The sequence below is a fragment of the Pithys albifrons genome, chromosome 8, assembly GCF_047495875.1.
Source record: "Pithys albifrons albifrons isolate INPA30051 chromosome 8, PitAlb_v1, whole genome shotgun sequence".
Taxonomy (NCBI): Eukaryota; Metazoa; Chordata; class Aves; order Passeriformes; family Thamnophilidae; genus Pithys; species Pithys albifrons.
Genome location: NC_092465.1, coordinates 38,712,671 through 38,730,130, shown reverse-complemented (window position 1 = coordinate 38,730,130; position 17,460 = coordinate 38,712,671). Strand labels below are relative to the sequence as shown.

At 45.8% G+C, this 17,460-nt stretch overlaps 1 protein-coding gene across 5 annotated transcripts in view; it reads left to right on the top strand.

Moving 5' to 3' along the window:
• Positions 1–17,460, top strand: part of LRRFIP1 (LRR binding FLII interacting protein 1) — a 128,844-nt gene that overhangs the window by 60,835 nt on the left and 50,549 nt on the right. For 3 of the 5 annotated variants that reach the window (XM_071561939.1, XM_071561940.1, XM_071561935.1), the window contains exons 3-6: positions 7,017–7,034; positions 10,881–10,928; positions 12,456–12,500; positions 13,024–13,074. The exons of the other annotated variants lie outside the window; for them this stretch is intronic. In XM_071561939.1, the coding sequence (XP_071418040.1) occupies positions 7,017–7,034; positions 10,881–10,928; positions 12,456–12,500; positions 13,024–13,074 (162 nt within the window). The remainder of the gene's footprint in view (positions 1–7,016; positions 7,035–10,880; positions 10,929–12,455; positions 12,501–13,023; positions 13,075–17,460) is intronic. 5 annotated transcript variants of the gene reach the window in all.

Genomic DNA, 17,460 nt, shown 5'->3' with positions numbered 1-17,460 from the left:
CACAGATAGTCTTTGTGGAACTAATGTTGATCATAAGACAGCCTGGGAAAAATATGGATCATGGCAAGGATTGTATCTTGCTGAAGCGAGTATAATTATTCACAGAAAATACTGGTGGTTTGTAATTATTGTTTAATATTAAACTTTGAAGTGTGCAGCTTCTTTGTGTGTGCGAATCTTATCACTTTGTTAGAAATCTAATGAATATGGAAGACTCCTGGCCTTTGTGTAACTGCTGAAAGTTGTTCTGCTGTGAAGCTGAGGTTGTGCTCTCCCCCAGTTTGTAAAAAGGATGGTCTGCTGCTGGCAGGAGCAGTGACAGAAACTGAACTTGGCAAAGCATTACCTTCTCCAAAGAGTTTGCATTAAATGCCTGGTGTGGTCTCTCTCAAATTCTGGAAGAGCTGGTTGTTTGATACCACCATCAGAGTTCCTGTGGCACATGGGAGGTCATGGGCTTCCAGCATAGGAATGATCTTAAAGACCAAAAAGCTTGTTCTGCTCCTGCTGTACGAACTGCACTCAATGTCACTGCTAGAAGGAACTGGGAGCAGCATTTGTTTAGAAGCTAAACTGGTGCTATTGGAACGGGGCTGCAAGCGTGGCTTGGCACAGGTGAACTGAACCAGAAGGTCTTACAACTTGTGTTTGGTGATGTTCATTCAGTGAAACAGCAGAGAAGGCTTAACATGGCCAACAGTAATTACAGGTTAATATTTTTAATAGCTTTTTGAAGGAAAAGGCAATAGTAAGGAGTGTGGGGTCAGGATGTGGGAATACATAGTAAGGATAGATGTACAAGAGCATGTAGTGACAGGACAAGGGGGAATGGCTTTACACTGAAAGAGGGTAGGTTAGATATTTGGAAAAAATTCTTCCCTATGGGGGTGGGCAGGCCCTGGCACAGGGTGCCCAGAGAAGCTGTGGCTGCCCCATCCCTGGAAGTGTCCAAGGCCAGGTTGGACAGGGCTTGGAGCAACCTGGACTGGTGGGAGGTGTCCCTGCCCATGGCTGAGGCCATTCTGTAATTCAGTGATTCCACCTCTGTGCTTTAGGGTGCACAGAAGGATTCAGCTGAGGTTTTAAGGAGTGAATGAGGCTGTGGTAGCAGGATATGGATCAGGGTGTGATGGCAGAGCAGTGTCAGTGCAGGCTGCAGCAAACCAGCCTGCAAGAAAAGCACTTGGGCACTTTGCCCAACACTTTGGAGCGTCTCATCCAGGTGAGGCGTGTCTGGATGTGTCTCAGCACCCTGTGGCCACTGCAGGGTTTGAGGTGTCTGCAAACACAGCAGCAGTGAGAGCTGTGGGACAGCCTTGCTGCAGACAGAGAGCTCGTGGAAGAGAGGAGCCCTTTCCTGCTGCAGTTGCTGCTTTCTGAAGGATGTTTCTTTCAACCTGGCCCACAGCTGAAAGGTCTAAGTGTTGGCACAGCCAAGCAGCCTGTGGGAGGGCTGTGGTAAACAACCACCAGGTGTTTTGTTTGGGCAGGAAAGTAAATACCAGTGTCATGGCAGCTGACACCATCTAATTTAGAGATATGTTTAGTGGAGCTGATGACCCCTTTGAGGATTAAAAGCTGATGCTGCAAAGGGTGTCCTGGTAAACTGGAGTTTTGGTATGAAAACTAAAGCTTGTGTGCATGTTCTGCAGTTAATTAGTGAGGAGCTTGTGATCTGAAAATCAGTGATATATTTTGTATAGATAGAAATTGAACAGGAGAGGATATCCCTCTGGAATACCACATTCAGTGAAGGCTCAGCCAGATACCCACATCAATCTGCTTTGTAATTCACTGGCATAAATCACACAATATGACTACACGTTTATTTTGTATTTTACAAGCTTGGAGATTCTGTAACTTCTTGAAATAGCTCCATCTCAGCCCCCAAAAGCTCGTAAGGATTGACTGCAGGAAGTTTTTCATTGCTGTAAGTATTCAGATACAATAAAATATGTATATGGAAGATCTCAAGCAGTGATCAACATAAAATTTGGCACCTTCCCCTTGCTTGAGGGGGAACTGTAACACTGGTGTCTGTGCAGCTTGTTCCCTGCCATCTTCATTTCCCTTTGCAAACTTTTCAGAGGCACAGAGAGCACTTTTCCACTACTGCCAGGTTAAATAACCAGAATTTAAAGCACTTGCTTTCCTACTTCAGAAGGCTTTTCAGAGCCAGCCGTGGCAGTAAAAAAGCAATAAATGAATTTATTGCATGTGCATGTTCATGCTTAAAGCACTGTGCATGCCCTGGCAGGCTTTCTTGTGGAACATGGATTACTTGAATATATGTTGATGGTCTGGTTTAAAAGTTTCCAGGTGCTGCCATTGGAAACTCTAACTCTGGCAGTGTAGCCTTTGCTGGCAGTGAAGTAGCAGAATGTTTTAATGATTTGGATTTGGAAATTGGCTCCTGTCCTGCCTACCACGGAGTATGAATGACATTTCTTAATCTTGTGCTTCATTTTCATCATTTTAAAATAACTGGGTGACTTTTGCATCATGAGTCTACACATGATGGAGAAATTACAAAGCAGAAAAAGAAGGGCTTTTGGAGGCAAATACTCAATTGCAGGGTGAGATATGGGAAAAGTTCATGTGTAAGGCTGGTTGCTGTGGTGGGGCAGGACTGAAGGTGTGTCCCAGAGGTGGCATCATGGCATCACCTGGCACCACCTTGTGCCAGGCAGCAGGAAGAAGGATAAGTGTGGTTTGGTTTATCTTGAGTTTTTTCCTCCAGGGAAAGGAAGGTAAGGAGGAGAACATGAGCATAAGTTTATACGATACAAACTGGGTGGATGAAAAGTGTTTTCTGAAGCTGAAGAAGGAAAATAAGGACAGGAATCATGATCTGATCACAGAATCCCAGAATTGTTTGCATTAGAAGGGACCTTAAAGCTCATCTCATTCCAGCCCCTGCAATGGGCAGGGACACCTCCCACCAGTCCAGGTTGCTCCAAGCCCTGTCCAACCTGACCTGGGACACTTCCAGGGATGGGGCAGCCACAGCTTCTCTGGGCACCCTGTGCCAGGGCCTGGCCATGCTCACAGCCAAGAATTTCCTGCTAATATCCCATCTACCCCTGCCCTCTGTCAGTTAGAATCCATTCTCCCTTGTCCTGTCACTCCAGGCTCCTGTAAATAGTCTCTCTCCATGTTTCCCGCAGGCCCCGTTGGGTCCTGGAAAGCTGCAGTTATGTCACCCTGGAGTTTCTCTTCTCCAGGCTGAACAATCCCAATTCTCAGCCTTTCCTCACAGCAGAGCTGCTCCAGCCCTCTGATCATTTTGGTGCCTCCCCTGGATTTGCTCTAGCAGGTCCATGTCCTTCCTGTGCTGGGACCCCAGAGCTGGAGCAGCTCTGCAGGTGGGGCAGAATCCACCTTTCCCATGTGCTGTGGGATCAGCCCAGCACGTGGTTGGCTTTCCTGTGCAGACAAGGGTGGTGACCCCTCTTGAATCACACATCTGTGAATAAAGGAAAATATTTAGTAGAGAATGTGGTGTTGGTGATGAGGCTTCAGGAAAGGCACGGATCTGAAAAACGTAACACCTTGGATGTTTCTGACTTCTCATTCAGTGCTGCTTTGTTGTTGTTACTCACCAAATATGTAAATAATTAATCTGAAGGTCTGGGTAGGTTTGCTGGTTTCCTTCCACACATAATGAGTCAGTGCAGGGGAGCTCTCACTGCCAGTGCATGCTCTGAGCTGAAAGGACTGTACAAAAGGTGGTACTTGCTGTTTTCCACACTGCTGATACCCACCAGCTGGGTAGTGGTGGGTCCTCTTCTACCATACCTTTCATTTGGTTCTCAGCTGCAGAGTCTGAGGACAGTCCCTTTGGCTCATCCTCTCGAAATAGTCCTGAGAAAATGCTTGTGTGCACTCAGATGTTTATTGTTAATTCACCCAGAAGAGCAAATCAGGAGTTTTCAGCTCAGTTTTTCTGAGTAACAAATTGTTAACTCTCATGTAGGTAGAATGGAAAGCATAATTTTTTTAACCCTGTGCATTTTTGTTTCTTTTTCACAGCAGCCTGACATAAGATGTACTGAAGCATTTTTTCCTAAGCAATATTTAATAAGAATGTTTCAAGACATGTAGAAGCTGCAACGTTAGGGCTGATTGTAGAGGTTTTCTGTAGGAGTACCTTCTGTATGTTCCTCTGGCAAGGCTTTAAATGTCTCTTCAAGGACTGACACTTGGAGACCACAGTTTAAGCTGATATTAGTGTCTGAAGTGAAAAGAGAATGATCTCCTCCCACTCCTTAATCACCAGGATAAGATTCTTCCCTGTCAGTTTGCACATTAGATGAGCCTCTGGTTCAAGGCAAGTGCACTGTGCTGGTCTTCCTGCCTTCATTTTCAGCTCTTGCTTTAAAGGCACAGCACAAAACTTGCCTTTGCTGTTTTGTTAATTCCTTCTTTATCAGCATACTCATTTGCATGTACTTTGGATTCATATTTCTTTGGAATACAGTATGTCAGTAATACTTTCCAGCAGAAAAAGGAAAGCTGGAGAAAAGCAGAATATTCTTGTGGCTTGAGTGAGAAGGGTGAGACTGAGTATCAAACTTTGTGCTTACATATCCAGGACAGGAATGAAGGATGTTTGTGATGGTTAATCTCTATCTGTCTTACACAGCAGTGTGAAGATGCACAGGAAAATTTGGAAAGGGACAGTGCTGAAGGTGTTTTCAGTAAACTGGACTTCTGCCACCATCTAACGATGCATCACTGGCTTGTTCTGTCCCCTTTTAAAGCCATTTCTATGAAACACTTTATTTTTGTGGGAAACTTCCTGTGAGGAGGAAACTAGAACAGTCTGCCCCTAATACTGGGGATGAAACACATGCCTGGGGTTTTTTTGTCATACCCTGATAGAGGAAAGTGCTATTTAAGTCATTTGACTGCTTGGGTGTCTGTCGACTCTTGGGCTTTTGGAGGGGCATACCTGCAATAGGGATTATTGTTTAAAAGTGTGTTTTCTCCTAGGAGGACAGTACCATCACAGGATCCTGAGTGGTTTGGGTTGGAAAGGACCTTAAAAATCACCTGGTTTGGACAGGAACACTTCCCACCAGGTGACTGCCAAGGGATCAGTCACTTTGGAGCAGAGCTGTTGTGATGCCTGTTAGCTATTGGGTGCCCCCAGAATTCCAGGTTTTATAAAACACTGGAACAATTATGATTAGGCTCTTGGCTTTATCCCTGTGCCCCTCTCCACCTCCTTCCATGGTGCCTGGTCTGAACAAGGGCCTCGTTGTTATCTTGTCCATTGGCAATCAGGGTCCTGGGCACAAGACTCCTCGTGTGTCCTGCTTTGGACTCAGTGGGAATGCCATCTATGCCAAGCCTGGAGCACTGGGGTTTCAAAAATAAGACTTTCATGGTGTTGCCTGAAAACTTGGGCAAAAAACCAGCACTGAAAATTAAAGGTTGAACAACTGCGTGGTGGTTGCAGCAACTAAACCTGTGGTGTTCAGGCTTCTTTGTGTGAGTGAAAGACACTCTGTGTGTGCCATGGAAAAGCCAGAGACTGGGATTGTGTGCAGTCTTGGGAAGTGTTCGAGGGGTTAGTTAGTTTTCTTCTTCAGGGCTTTCTTAGGAAAAGGTAAGTGAGGCAGTTGGTTGTGTGGGATTGCTGGTTTTAAATGAGTGTCTTAATTACACCCCCTGTGCTTGTTGGAGTGGGAATTGGTGCTGCTGAGGTGTTAATCTGTGTTCTGCACTTGTCCTCATGGAGGGGAACCTGACCAGGAGGGCAGGGATGGAAAGACCTACATTTGGCTTCCTGGAGCTGGGATCTGGATGTCCCTGAGGTGCCCCAGAGAGCAGTTGGGTGGCAGAGATCCTCTGAATTACCAAAAATACAAGAGACTGACTGCCCTGCTGCCTGCTGACCCCTTGGGGATTGGGGTCAGAGCAGGGTGTGTTCCCTCCCTCCCTCCCTCCCAGAGCAGGGGGCTGGTGTTGGTGTGAACTCAGTGTCTGTGCTTACCACAGATCAGCAGTGAGGCAGCTGAGGACTCTCAGAGCAGAGCTGGGATGTGTTCCTGCAGATCCAGAGCTCAGTGTTCAGCAGGGAAGTGGGGAGAATGAAGCTGCAGCTTCCTGCTGGATTTGTGTAGCCAGCTGGGTATTTTTTAAGAAGTGTTCTTAGGGTTTGTTGAACCCAGAAGGCTTTCTGGCTTTAGGAAAGATTCAAGAAAAAACCCCAAATTTTCTGTTTTGACATGGATTTACAAAGATGATCAGTCAAGGGCAGTTCTCCACTTACTCAAAATTCAGATGCAGTGGAGTGGCTGTAAAGCTTTTGTGTATTACCAAAGTGCTCCAAGACTATGGAGCAACAGACTCAGCAGTGCATTATTAAGGTCTGAAGACAATGTGAGTCTCCATGAAAACATTAAAAATTGACAAAGCAACCTGCAGAGATCCTCTGGTGCTGGCAATGTATTTGTAAGGAATTTTCCAGGAGTTTTGGCAGTCTGACACTGTGCTACACACAGGTGAAAGGTGTGTAGGGTTGGTTCTTTTGTGACTGTGCCTCACCCCTTAAGGACAAAATTTGTCCTTTAAAGAAGAACAGTTTGCCTGCAGTTAATGCTGTTTGCTGTTACTGTGATGAGAGGTGCACGACTGTCACCCCAGGAGAATATTTGGGCATCCATTCCTGTGGTGGAGAGAGGCTGGGAAGGCAAGAGGACCTGGCTTGGGCTCTGGGCTGCTGCAGAGCCTAGGGAGGAAATGTCCCAGGTGTCTCCAGGAGCCTGGTGGGAATAAAACCAGGAATGCCGTGTTGTAGCTGGGCATGGAGCAGACCTACAGTGCAAATGCTGCTTTTGTTCTACCTACATGACTTCAATGTGCACTTCTTTGTATTCACATTTTGCTGTATTTTCTGTATAAATGATGTTTTTTCCCTCTAGAATGAGCTGTGGAACGTTGCATTGCTGTGTATCCATTCATGCTTAGCTTTGTTCCTTGTTTCTTTCCTTTCCCTCTTCCCCCAGATCTATCAAGTCCAGAAGGTAGGGGCTTGCTCGCTTTCCTTCTTGTTTGCACGTGTTCTGTGTTGTGAGTCGTGCTACAGCTTCAGGGGCACAGAATCATTTAGGTTGGAAAAGACCTCCAAGATCATCAAGTCCAACCTAGAAAATCCTCTAAAGATTGGGAGATGCACAGCAGGCTGTCAGTCTCCCTGCAGCCCTGCCCTTCCCTCCCTTAGTCTTGTGGTGTGGATGGTAAAGCGGAGTGAGGGAAGACGACCCCTGTAAAATGTCTGGTCAGGAACTTAAAATGACTCTGACTCTTTTCTACAGCCTGTGTGGCAAAGAATAAGCAATAAGCAGAAGAGTGAGTTGGCAAAGCAGAGTCACAGGAGGGTATGGTGCCTCCCTGTGTCACCAAAAACCTCACAGATGTTTGTGTGCTGAAGGCCAAGAGTATCCCCCAAAGTATTTCATGCTTGGCAAGCCTTTAACAGGTGCCAGCAAGAAGAATGACTCTCAGGTGACTTTGTTTGCAAAAAGTCACTGAAGGAAATCAAGGATATGTTGTGTTTGAATTCATAATCTCTTGGTAAATAAACAAATCCTTCCAGTGACACTTGAGCATTATAAGTGCTTTTATATTATTTAATTTTCTCTTCACTCATTTTGAAGTCATGATCTCTTCCCTCCTCCCAGTTTCCTTTTCATGATGATGGTCAAGATGATGACAATAATAGTAGCTCTAACTGAGGTCACTTACTATGTAGCAACAGAGATTTTGCAGTTTGTGTTACGATGTTTGGCTGTTCTGCACTTCCAGCATGTGAACTGTGTGGTCCCTAGAAACAGAAACATCTCCAAAGAGGATTTGCAGGAGGAGAAACCATATATTTCTTCAAGCCTGCCATTTTCTCCCTTATGAAATACATTTCTTTTTCCCCCCTGTGATATTATTGCTTGCTGAGTGATGAATGTCTCCTAAACCCACGGCGTGTTTGGTGTTATTCTGGCACTCCCTCTGCCCTCACTGCATGTTTCAGAGCCTGTCCTAGCAGTGCATGTGCTCCTTGAAGTGCTGTTTTCCTCTGGGAGGGCGTGTGTATATGAAGAGAGCTGCTCAAATCATGTGCTCTGGTATTTAACCCTGACCCCATCGATTGGGCAACAAATCTCCCTTACTCTGGGTTTATTTCTGGAGTTGAGTGCGCACTGAGTGACTCAACGTCTGCCCATGGATCAACAGGCTCGTTATTAATCTCCTTTATGGAACTAATTTAACCTCCTGGTGCGAACACAGCCCCGTGGGAGCCCAGGAGGTTGTTTACTGCTGGTGTCCTGACATGGATGAGGAGATAAGTGGGTTACCCTCCCAACATCCCACAGCCAGTTTGCAAGTCTGGCAGTTTCACTGTCACTTAGTGAGCAAATTGCATCTGGAATTCTCTCTCAATGGTATTAACGTCATTAATTATTTAATTGGAGTATCACTTTTCAGGATGGAAGGGAACTTGAGTCCTGCAAGGGCCTCTAACTGAAACCTAAATGAATGGATAAGCACCATTTCTTCCTTTAACCCATTCGTGTCAGTGTAGAGAAAGAAATGGGAAGTGGTTGAGGGGTCAAAATACTTGAGGCTTCAAAAGCTGCCACTTCAGTGCAGTGTGACATGTGCTGTTTAAAACATTATAAATTAAAAATTGTCTCGAGGCAGTTGCATTCATTGAGATTTTTCTTTAGGGGATATTAAGCCTGTAGCCTTGTCCTTTGAAACAGAGGAGGAAAAGCCTGTGAGTGGCACTTCAGTTGTGACATAGCAGGTGCTAGAGGGGATATTTCCTTATCTGCCTTTTGCAATGCTGAATTCAGAAGCCAATGTCAGAAAGTGAGGGGAGCAGAAGGCAGGAAAAGGAGCAGCAGATCTTTCAGCAATTGCTGGTGTGTTTATGGATCCCTCCTGAGTGTGAGAAAGGATTCTTCATTTTAATAGTATTTTTCTTTTTTTTTTTTAAATTGGTATCTAGTGTTAAAAAATGTTATATGTCTCTTAATGGCTAAAAAGCCTCTAATAAATCTTGACTATATAATCAGTAGTTTCTCGTAGTGTACACAGCCCTGACCAGCTGGAGCTCAGAATTTTCAGGGGTCTTTCCAGGCTGTGATGTACATAAAAGTTAATTTTATAATGGGCTGTTGTGTGGGTTTTGCTTCTGCCTGGAAGTAACGAGGCTGAGCTCTTGTGAGAAGAGTGTGACGCCTGAAGAATCAGTGATTCATGTGCCTTCTGATTTCCTGTAGTCTAAGGAGGAAATCTCACTTGTGTGTAATTTGGCTACACATTGTGTAGGGAATGGGATATTCTTGAACACACACTGAGATGCTTTGCAGGAAAAGCAGAGGGGAATATTTCCCTGTTCCCACAGGGAAGTGGTTAAAGGGGTTATTGAACCGTTGGCTCTTTTCCTTGTTCCAGAGAGATGTTGACATATTACTTAACTCTGCAATGCAGTGAATTTATTTCCTGTTTTCAAATTGCTGGCCTGAAAACTTATTTTCTATTATTTTTCCTAATAACTGGGATTTCTCTGAGCCTTTTCCCAATCTAACCTAAAACTAACAGCATTTAAAGGTAGGTCATGGCACGGTTCAGGCTATCCAGGTTGCATAATTGAGCACCTCAATACCAATTTTACTACTTCTCTCCAGAGCTGTTAAGAATAAAGTAAAATGAAGAATACTTTAACATGAAAATAACTTGATTTTTTGAAGAGGAAGAGCTCTGAAGTGGAAAGGAACTGATACAGTATCGAAGAACACAGAGCTGTTTGTTGTAGTTTTTAGTAACTAGTGAATGGGGTTTTTCAGGGTGAAAGTAAAATTACATTAATGCCATTGAGTGAGTGCTAAAACCAGAGTTCAGTACAGAAGGGGTTTCTGATTTCTTTTACCATTACCTGAGGTTTTGACTGTTGAAACTCCTGCCTCCTGAAGCCTTTAGGAAAGCTCTAAAATACACACTGTGCATCCTCAAGCAGGATTTCCATTTGGCTATTGCTGTGCTTTAGGCCAGTGATTTTTCTCACACAGGACCCTTATGGTCACCATGAAAATTGCAAAATTCCTGATTCCAGAACTGACATGCTTGTCTGGGGAGGAAGGAAAGTCCCATTAAACCTGCACATCTTTCAACAATTTGCTGCCTGGTGGAAATTCAAATGCACTGGGAACTTCCCAATGTTGTGCAAAGAAATTACGAGCTGAGAAGTGGTTCAGACAAGACAGTCTATTAAGAAAATGGATGGCATTGGAAGTGATGAAAGGCAGGGAGCTCCAGCCTTGCCTGCATTGGTGGGGCTTGTTCTCTTCTATCCTTGTTGGGCTACCACTGCTGCCAGATGGCTGAAGTGTAGGCAGAAAGCTCTGAAAGCAGCTCTGAATACAACAGATCAGAGTGCACAGAGATGGGTTTGTGTTCAGCTTGTCTGCCCAGTTTGACAAATCCGTACAGGAAACATGATTTGACAGCATTTTTCATCCTGGAAGTGTCCTGTGTTCACCTCCCTTGTAATGATTCTTGACTTAAATGGGTCAGGAATTCAAGACTCATTACACTCCTCACTCCTGTCCCCCAGCACTGGGCTCTTTGAGAGGAGGGAAGGAGCTGTTGAGTCTCCTGTCTGTACCCCAAAAACCCCTTTCCTCTTGCCAGGCAGCTTTTCCCAGGCATGTGCTGTGGAGGGCTCAGGTTCCCCTTGGCACACTGTTCCTGGCATGTCTGTGTGTGTGTGGAGCTGTGTGGCTCGGCCAACACCTGGCATTGCATGTCTAAATGTTCTGTGTTTGCTTTTCTCATCTAAATTCTGTTTTTTTCCCCTCTTCTGTCTGTAGAAATATTATGGTCTGGATACTAAGTGGGGAGACATCGAGCAATGGATGGTAGGACTTGATCAACGTAGCTCAACAACTTTCATGTGTTGAATTTTTATGTAGTTCATAGAGTTTGAAATCCCACAAAGTAGGTATTTACTTGTATTGGAGATGTGAATGTCACTCGTGCCACAAGCATTCCCACAGGCTTGTGTTTCCACCTGAAATGTGGCTCTTATTCAGCTTAAAACTGGCAAGGGCTGGGTTAGAGCCATCTCTTTTTACAGACCTCTCTCTCCACACTTGAAGATTAGGTTATAATAAAGACCTTAAAGCCCCTTGGGATACAAGGAATATTCATACTCATTTTACAACTTGTGGGTTTCATTATCATTTGAGTCTTCTTAAATCTGCCTGGAAGTAAATTGTGGGCAAGTTTTACCTGTGCTGCCTCAGTTACCTCTGCACTTGCTGGCCCAGGGGAATCCTTCAGAGGAATTGTTATTGCTGTGGTGGCAGTGCTTGCTCTTTGTGATAATACAATGTCCTGGACTTTAAAGCCAGTGATACCAGCTATGGACTGGCCACTTGCAACATCTGAGTGTTTAAACCCCCTTAATAAAAGATGAAGAAGTTGCTAACAGACTGGAAGTCATTGGCTTCAAATGTCTTTCCACCCTAAGTTTATGAAACCACTTGCCAGGGATGCCAGATGAAAACTGTGGTTCATGGCCTTGCCCTGCAAGCTGAGCAGAGCACTCTGGAAAAAGCAAAACCGAACAACTGGGTTCCAGTGTGGAAGATACTTCCCAAATTTCCTGACCCTCGATAATTAATCAGCACATACACTGGTTTGCATGGACCAGCCATCCTCCAAGGTGCTCCAGTCTCACAAATAAGCCACTGAGTCTCCTCAAATCCTTGCTGGATGAGCTTAGTTTAGCTCCACCGTCCTGGCAATTCCTTTGCTTGGAAATCTGTTCACCTGCGAGAACTGTTGACTCCAGTGTTGAGACTTTTTTCCCCCTTGTTTTCTATCGCTGTTTCTAAATTCCAAGGAAAGTCAATTTGTTAAATCAGAATGTTAAGATGTAACACAACAGACAGTATTTGCAGTGTCACAGAGGCTGTAAGCAGAGCACAGCTGCTTTTGCCCTGGAGGAAGGGGCCAGGCTGTGCCCCTCTGGGATACTCACAGGAAGAGACCCTGCCACGTTATTTCAAATGAAAGACTTTTGAGGTTTACTTTGAAGGACTGGAAAACTTAATTGCACAAGCTCTGTAAGTATCCTGGTGCCCAGATGTGAGGAGATACACTTGAAACATGCTTGAGATTGCAAGCAGTGAGGCCTCATTTCTGTTCTCTGCACAGGTAATAGAAGTGTGTGCAGCAGAATAAAACAGAGGGGAGGAAATCTGGGGTCAATAAGGAGGGGGAAAGGGGTTTTGTAGTTTGGCAGGGTGTTACCTTCCATTATCTGGTTTAACTCTGCTGACTCCCAGGCGTGGCTGAAGCTCTGTGTGTGTTGCTGAAAGGCTCTGTTGGTGTATCTGTCCTCTCAACACTTCCCTCTCTTCTCTCTGCTGCCCTGGTAGGAGGACAGTGAGCGTTATTCCCGTAGAGCCCGAAGAAATGCCTCGGTTAGTATCTACTTTTGCTCTTTCTGTTTAGCTAGACATTTCAAATTAAGAAAAGACACAAATATAAGGAACTTCCTCCTTAAAAAAATAAAAAACCCAACAAAAAAAGCTCCCCCACCCCAGGCAAGGGAAAACCCCAAAGCCACTTCCTGGCGTCTCTGCTCTCTCCCCGCACACTCCGGGGAGTTTTTGCAAATGTTCAAGAATAAAGGAGGGGGGAGGTGGGGAAATAACCTGCTTGGAGTGTTTTAACCTTCATTTATTCAGACCAAGGGCCAAGAGCACAGAGCAGGGAACTCCCCAGCAAGCTCCTTGTTTGCAGTGTAGTAAAACGTTTGACAGTGTTTCTTGGGCAGGATATGATTCCATTTGCTTTCTGTTTATGGCTTTAATGCAATTATTTTTAAAATATATTTATTCTGTACGTCTTTTCTTGCCTTCTGTCCCATCAAACCCATCAGTGTTTGCCTCATTACTTGTGTTCTTTTCATTGTTTTTTTTGTCTTTGCCCTTTCTCTGCTAGGCTTCGGATGACGATGAGCGCATGTCAGTGGGTAGCCGTGGAAGCCTGAGGGTTGGTAAACTGTCCAGTTTCTGTGTGTTTGTGTGCAGATGTCACTGTCCCCCTGCACCCCACACTGCTTATAGCACTCTGACAGTATCGTCCTTCCAAGGTCTTGACGTGTTCTGTGTTGTTTTTTCCCCGAGTACTCAGTAATTCAATAATTTTTTTCTGTGGCTCAGTAATTCTTGCAGCCAGGGGGACTGTCAGAAGTGTGTGCAGAGCTCGAGTTCCTGCACAGGAACCTCTGTGGTAAATGCTGTTTGCTGGTGCAGGAAGTGCTTGGCCAAGACATTGGTACAGGCACCTTGTAAGCTCTCCTGTTTTGTTACTGACACTGAAAATTTGGGAAGTGCCAGTTTACTGCAGGATGTGTTTATTAGCTCAGGAAACCAGAAGAAAATAACCAGTGGAAATAAGTCTTAAGCACTTTGGAATTGCAGGTGAATACTCATAGAATCATGGAATATCTCGAGCTGGAAGGGACCTACAGGGATGATCGAGTCCAACCCCTGGCCCTGCACAGACACCCCAAAATCCCACCCTGTCCTGTTGTTCAAACTCTCCTGGAGCTCTGGCAGCCTTGGGGCTGTGCCCATTGCCATGGGGAGCCTGGTCAGTGCCCCCCACCCTCTGGGGGAAGAACCTTGTCCTGAGATCCACCCAAACCTGCCCTGGGGAGCCTGGTCAGTGCCCCCCACCCTCTGGGGGAAGAACCTTGTCCTGAGATCCACCCAAACCTGCCCTGGGGAGCCTGGTCAGTGCCCCCCACCCTCTGGGGGAAGAACCTTGTCCTGAGATCCACCCAAACCTGCCCTGGGGAGCCTGGGCAGTGCCTCCCACCCTCTGGGGGAAGAACCTTGTCCTGAGATCCACCCAAACCTGCCCTGGGGAGCCTGGGCAGTGCCCCCCACCCTCTGGGGGAAGAACCTTGTCCTGAGATCCACCCAAACCTGCCCTGGGGAGCCTGGTCAGTGCCCCCCACCCTCTGGGGGAAGGACCTTGTCCTGAGATCCACCCAAACCTGCCCTGGGGAGCCTGGTCAGTGCCCCCCACCCTCTGGGGGAAGGACCTTGTCCTGAGATCCACCAAAACCTGCCCTGGAGAGCCTGGTCAGTGCCCCCCACCCTCTGGGGGAAGGACCTTGTCCTGAGATCCACCCAAACCTGCCCTGGAGAGCCTGGGCAGTGCCCACCACCCTCTGGGGGAAGGACCTTGTTGTAACAGCCAGTCTAAACCTCCCCTGACACAGGTTCATGACATTCCCTCGGGTCCTGTCACTGGTTACTCTCCTTAAAAATTCTTTAGAGATACTTGAAATGCATCTGCAGACTAAAGTTTTCTGGAGGGAGAAAAGTAAAGCACAGAGTTCTCATCTGTAGGAAAAGTTCCAACGTTTTTTCCTCAGAATATCCAGTGTTTTCCCAGATAATACACATGTATATAAACCTTTAGTCTGGTTTAGTGTAGAGTCTAGGAGACTCCTAAAAAAAAAAAAAATAAAAATTGCTACTGCAGAGCCCACTCAGTGATCCCAACCATTGTTCACATTAGCACAAGTTGCACTTAAAAATAGTGTTGCCTTGTTCCATTTCTGTTGGAATCCTTATTACTACTTATGAAATACTGTTAAAATCTTTATTCTTTAAGACAGCAAACTTACTTGAGTCCTTTTCAAAGCTAGAACATGCCCCAAAGTTCCAAAGATTTGATTAAGAAAAGCTTCTCTGCACAGATGAATGTAAAAACTAAAGTTTATTTTACTTAGAGTTAAATGTCAACATGTTAATGAAAGTGTTATTGGAGGGAAGAGTCTCTCCTTCAGTTGAAATAGCACTTCTTTCTGTTTAGAAGGTGTTGACAACACAAATGGGATGTTTAACCACTGGTGTAAGTGGGTTCCTTGGTGTGGCACAATGGGTGGCTCTTCATCTAAATCATCTTTTGCTCACGGAAATCCACCATTGATTCCTTTTGAGGTGTTTTTGTAACACAACCCTGTGTTTTATTTATCTTTAAATAGGAAAAGCTTTGCATTCTGCCTCTCCACCATGCCTTGGAGAAGCTTTTCCAACCCAAAGCAGGCAGTCTCTGGGCTGCCCACGTGCCTTCAGGGCTGGGCTGGTGAATAGTAGTCTCCATCTGGTCCTCTGGATGGTTCCTGAACTCCTCATCATAAAATTATAGAGTTCGTTGGATTGGAAAAGACCTCCGAGATCATCAAGTCCAACCCTTGGGCCAGCTCCAGTCCCTTTACCAGATCATGGCACTCAGTGCCACGGCCAAGCTCAGTTGAAAAACCTCCAGGGATGGGGAATCCACCCCCTCTCTGGGCAGCCCATTCCAATGCCTGAGCACTCTCTCTGCAAAGATGTTTTTTCTGCTCTCCAACTTCAATTTCCCCTGGCAGAGCTTGAGCCCATCGTGCCCCCTTGTCCTATTGCTGAGTGCCTGGGAGAAGAGACCAACCCCCACCTGGCCAGAACTTCCCTTCAGGCAGTTCTAGACAGTGCTGAGGTCACCTCTGAGCCTCCTCTTCTCCAGGCTAAACACCCCCAGCTCCCTCAGCCTCTCCCCACAGCACTTGTGCTCCAGTCCCTTCTCCAGCCTCGTTGCTCTTCTCTGGCCCCACTCCAGCCCCTCAATCTCTTGCCTCAACTGAGGGGCCCGGAACTGAACACAACACTCAAGGTGTGGCCTCCCCAAGGCAGAGTCCAGGGGATGGGTCACTGCCCTGGGCCTGCTGGCCACGCTAGTTTTGATAGAGGACAAAGAATGCAAAGAATGTGTTTCTCTGACAGGAGGATCTAGTTGAAACTTTCCATGCTGGTTGTTCCTCATGATGTTGCACAGACTCCCCCCATCCTCGTAAAGCAGCTTCTGTGAGTGTTGTCAGGCACAGGGAAGGTTTTGACAGAGCTTTCTCCCCTCCTGCAAATGCCACTGGGATTACAGAAGCATGTGGGTGTTTACTGGTCAGAACTGAAATTTACCCTTCTACATCATTCAGTTGTTTTATGCACAATGGATCAACAGAAGAGAGAATGATAGAACAGTTTGGGTTGGAGGGACCTCAAAGCTTATCCTGTTCCACCCCCTGCCATGGACAGAGACACCTTCCCCTCTCCCAGGTTGCTCCAAGCCCTGTCCAACCTGGCCTTGGACACTCCCAGGGATAGAGCAGCCACAGCTTCTCTGGGCACCTGTGCCAGGGCCTGCCCACCCTCACAGGGAAGAATTTCTTCCTAATATCCAATGTAAACCTATTCTCTTGCAGTTTGAATCCACTAGCCCATGTCCTATCACTCCTTGCTCTTACAAATATTCTCCGATGACTTTCCTGGTGTGGGTTTACAGTAGATGTTTTTAATGGTTTGATTTTACTAGTTTGTTTTTCATCTCTGGCCAGTCTGTGAAAATTTGGCTCTCGCTGTGTCTGTTTTCAAAACAACAAAGTAAAAAACCATGAACAATTACCAACCTGAAAAATTACCTCTGCATAATCGAGTTCAGTTTGGCTTGGAGCTATTTTAGCCTTAAGAGAAAACCAAAAATTACTACCTTGTGTCCACAAAGGGTTTATGACATGAGAGTTCTGAATGAGACTGGTTTTTTTGGATATTTGAAGGCTCTTCTTCCATCATTGCATGATGCCATTGTTGTGGTCTGTAGGACTTCCAGTTTCAGAAAATTGTTCTTGCATTTTGGCACTTGTGCTCCTGGCACTGTGAGGAGCTGATGGTGCTGGGGTTGCTTTTTGAACCTCTTCTGTACAGGAGGTTTTTCACTGAAATGAGCCAATATCGGACATTTATGTCTCCCTAAAGCTTTACCACCCTACTAATCTCTGTGGGTTTTACTTTGGATTTTTTTCCTGGAATATTTTTTAAGTGGATTTCTGAACTGCAGTCACCAGAGACCTGCTGAGGTGGCTTTTGGAGAGCTGGCCTGGATTGTGGCAGAGCAGCCAGTGCTACACACTGCAAAACCACCACAGATGTTGGTTAGGCCAGGCCAGCACATTGACTGAAGCTCCAGAGCTGTGACTGTGCTGTGAACAGTGACCAGGGGCACTGGTAGAATGTTGGCTTGGCTGTCTGTGTGTCTCCTCTGCTGCCACCAAGGGAATTCTTCAGCAGCTTTTCTGTGGCTCATCCTGAACCCATCAGCAGAGTCCCACCACTGGTGTTTCAGGAGTTCTGCAAGCTCAATTCCTTATCATGCAGATTTTCCTAGGAAAGCTCAGGACCATCACCCTGTGTTCGTGGACCCTCTTTTCAGTCTCTTTTTTTATCTCAGTTGTCCTGGTTCTCCTATTTCTCTACTGGCTGTTTTCTAATCTGAGACCATCAGCATGAAATCCTGTCGTGTTATTAATCACTCGTGATGTAATTTTGC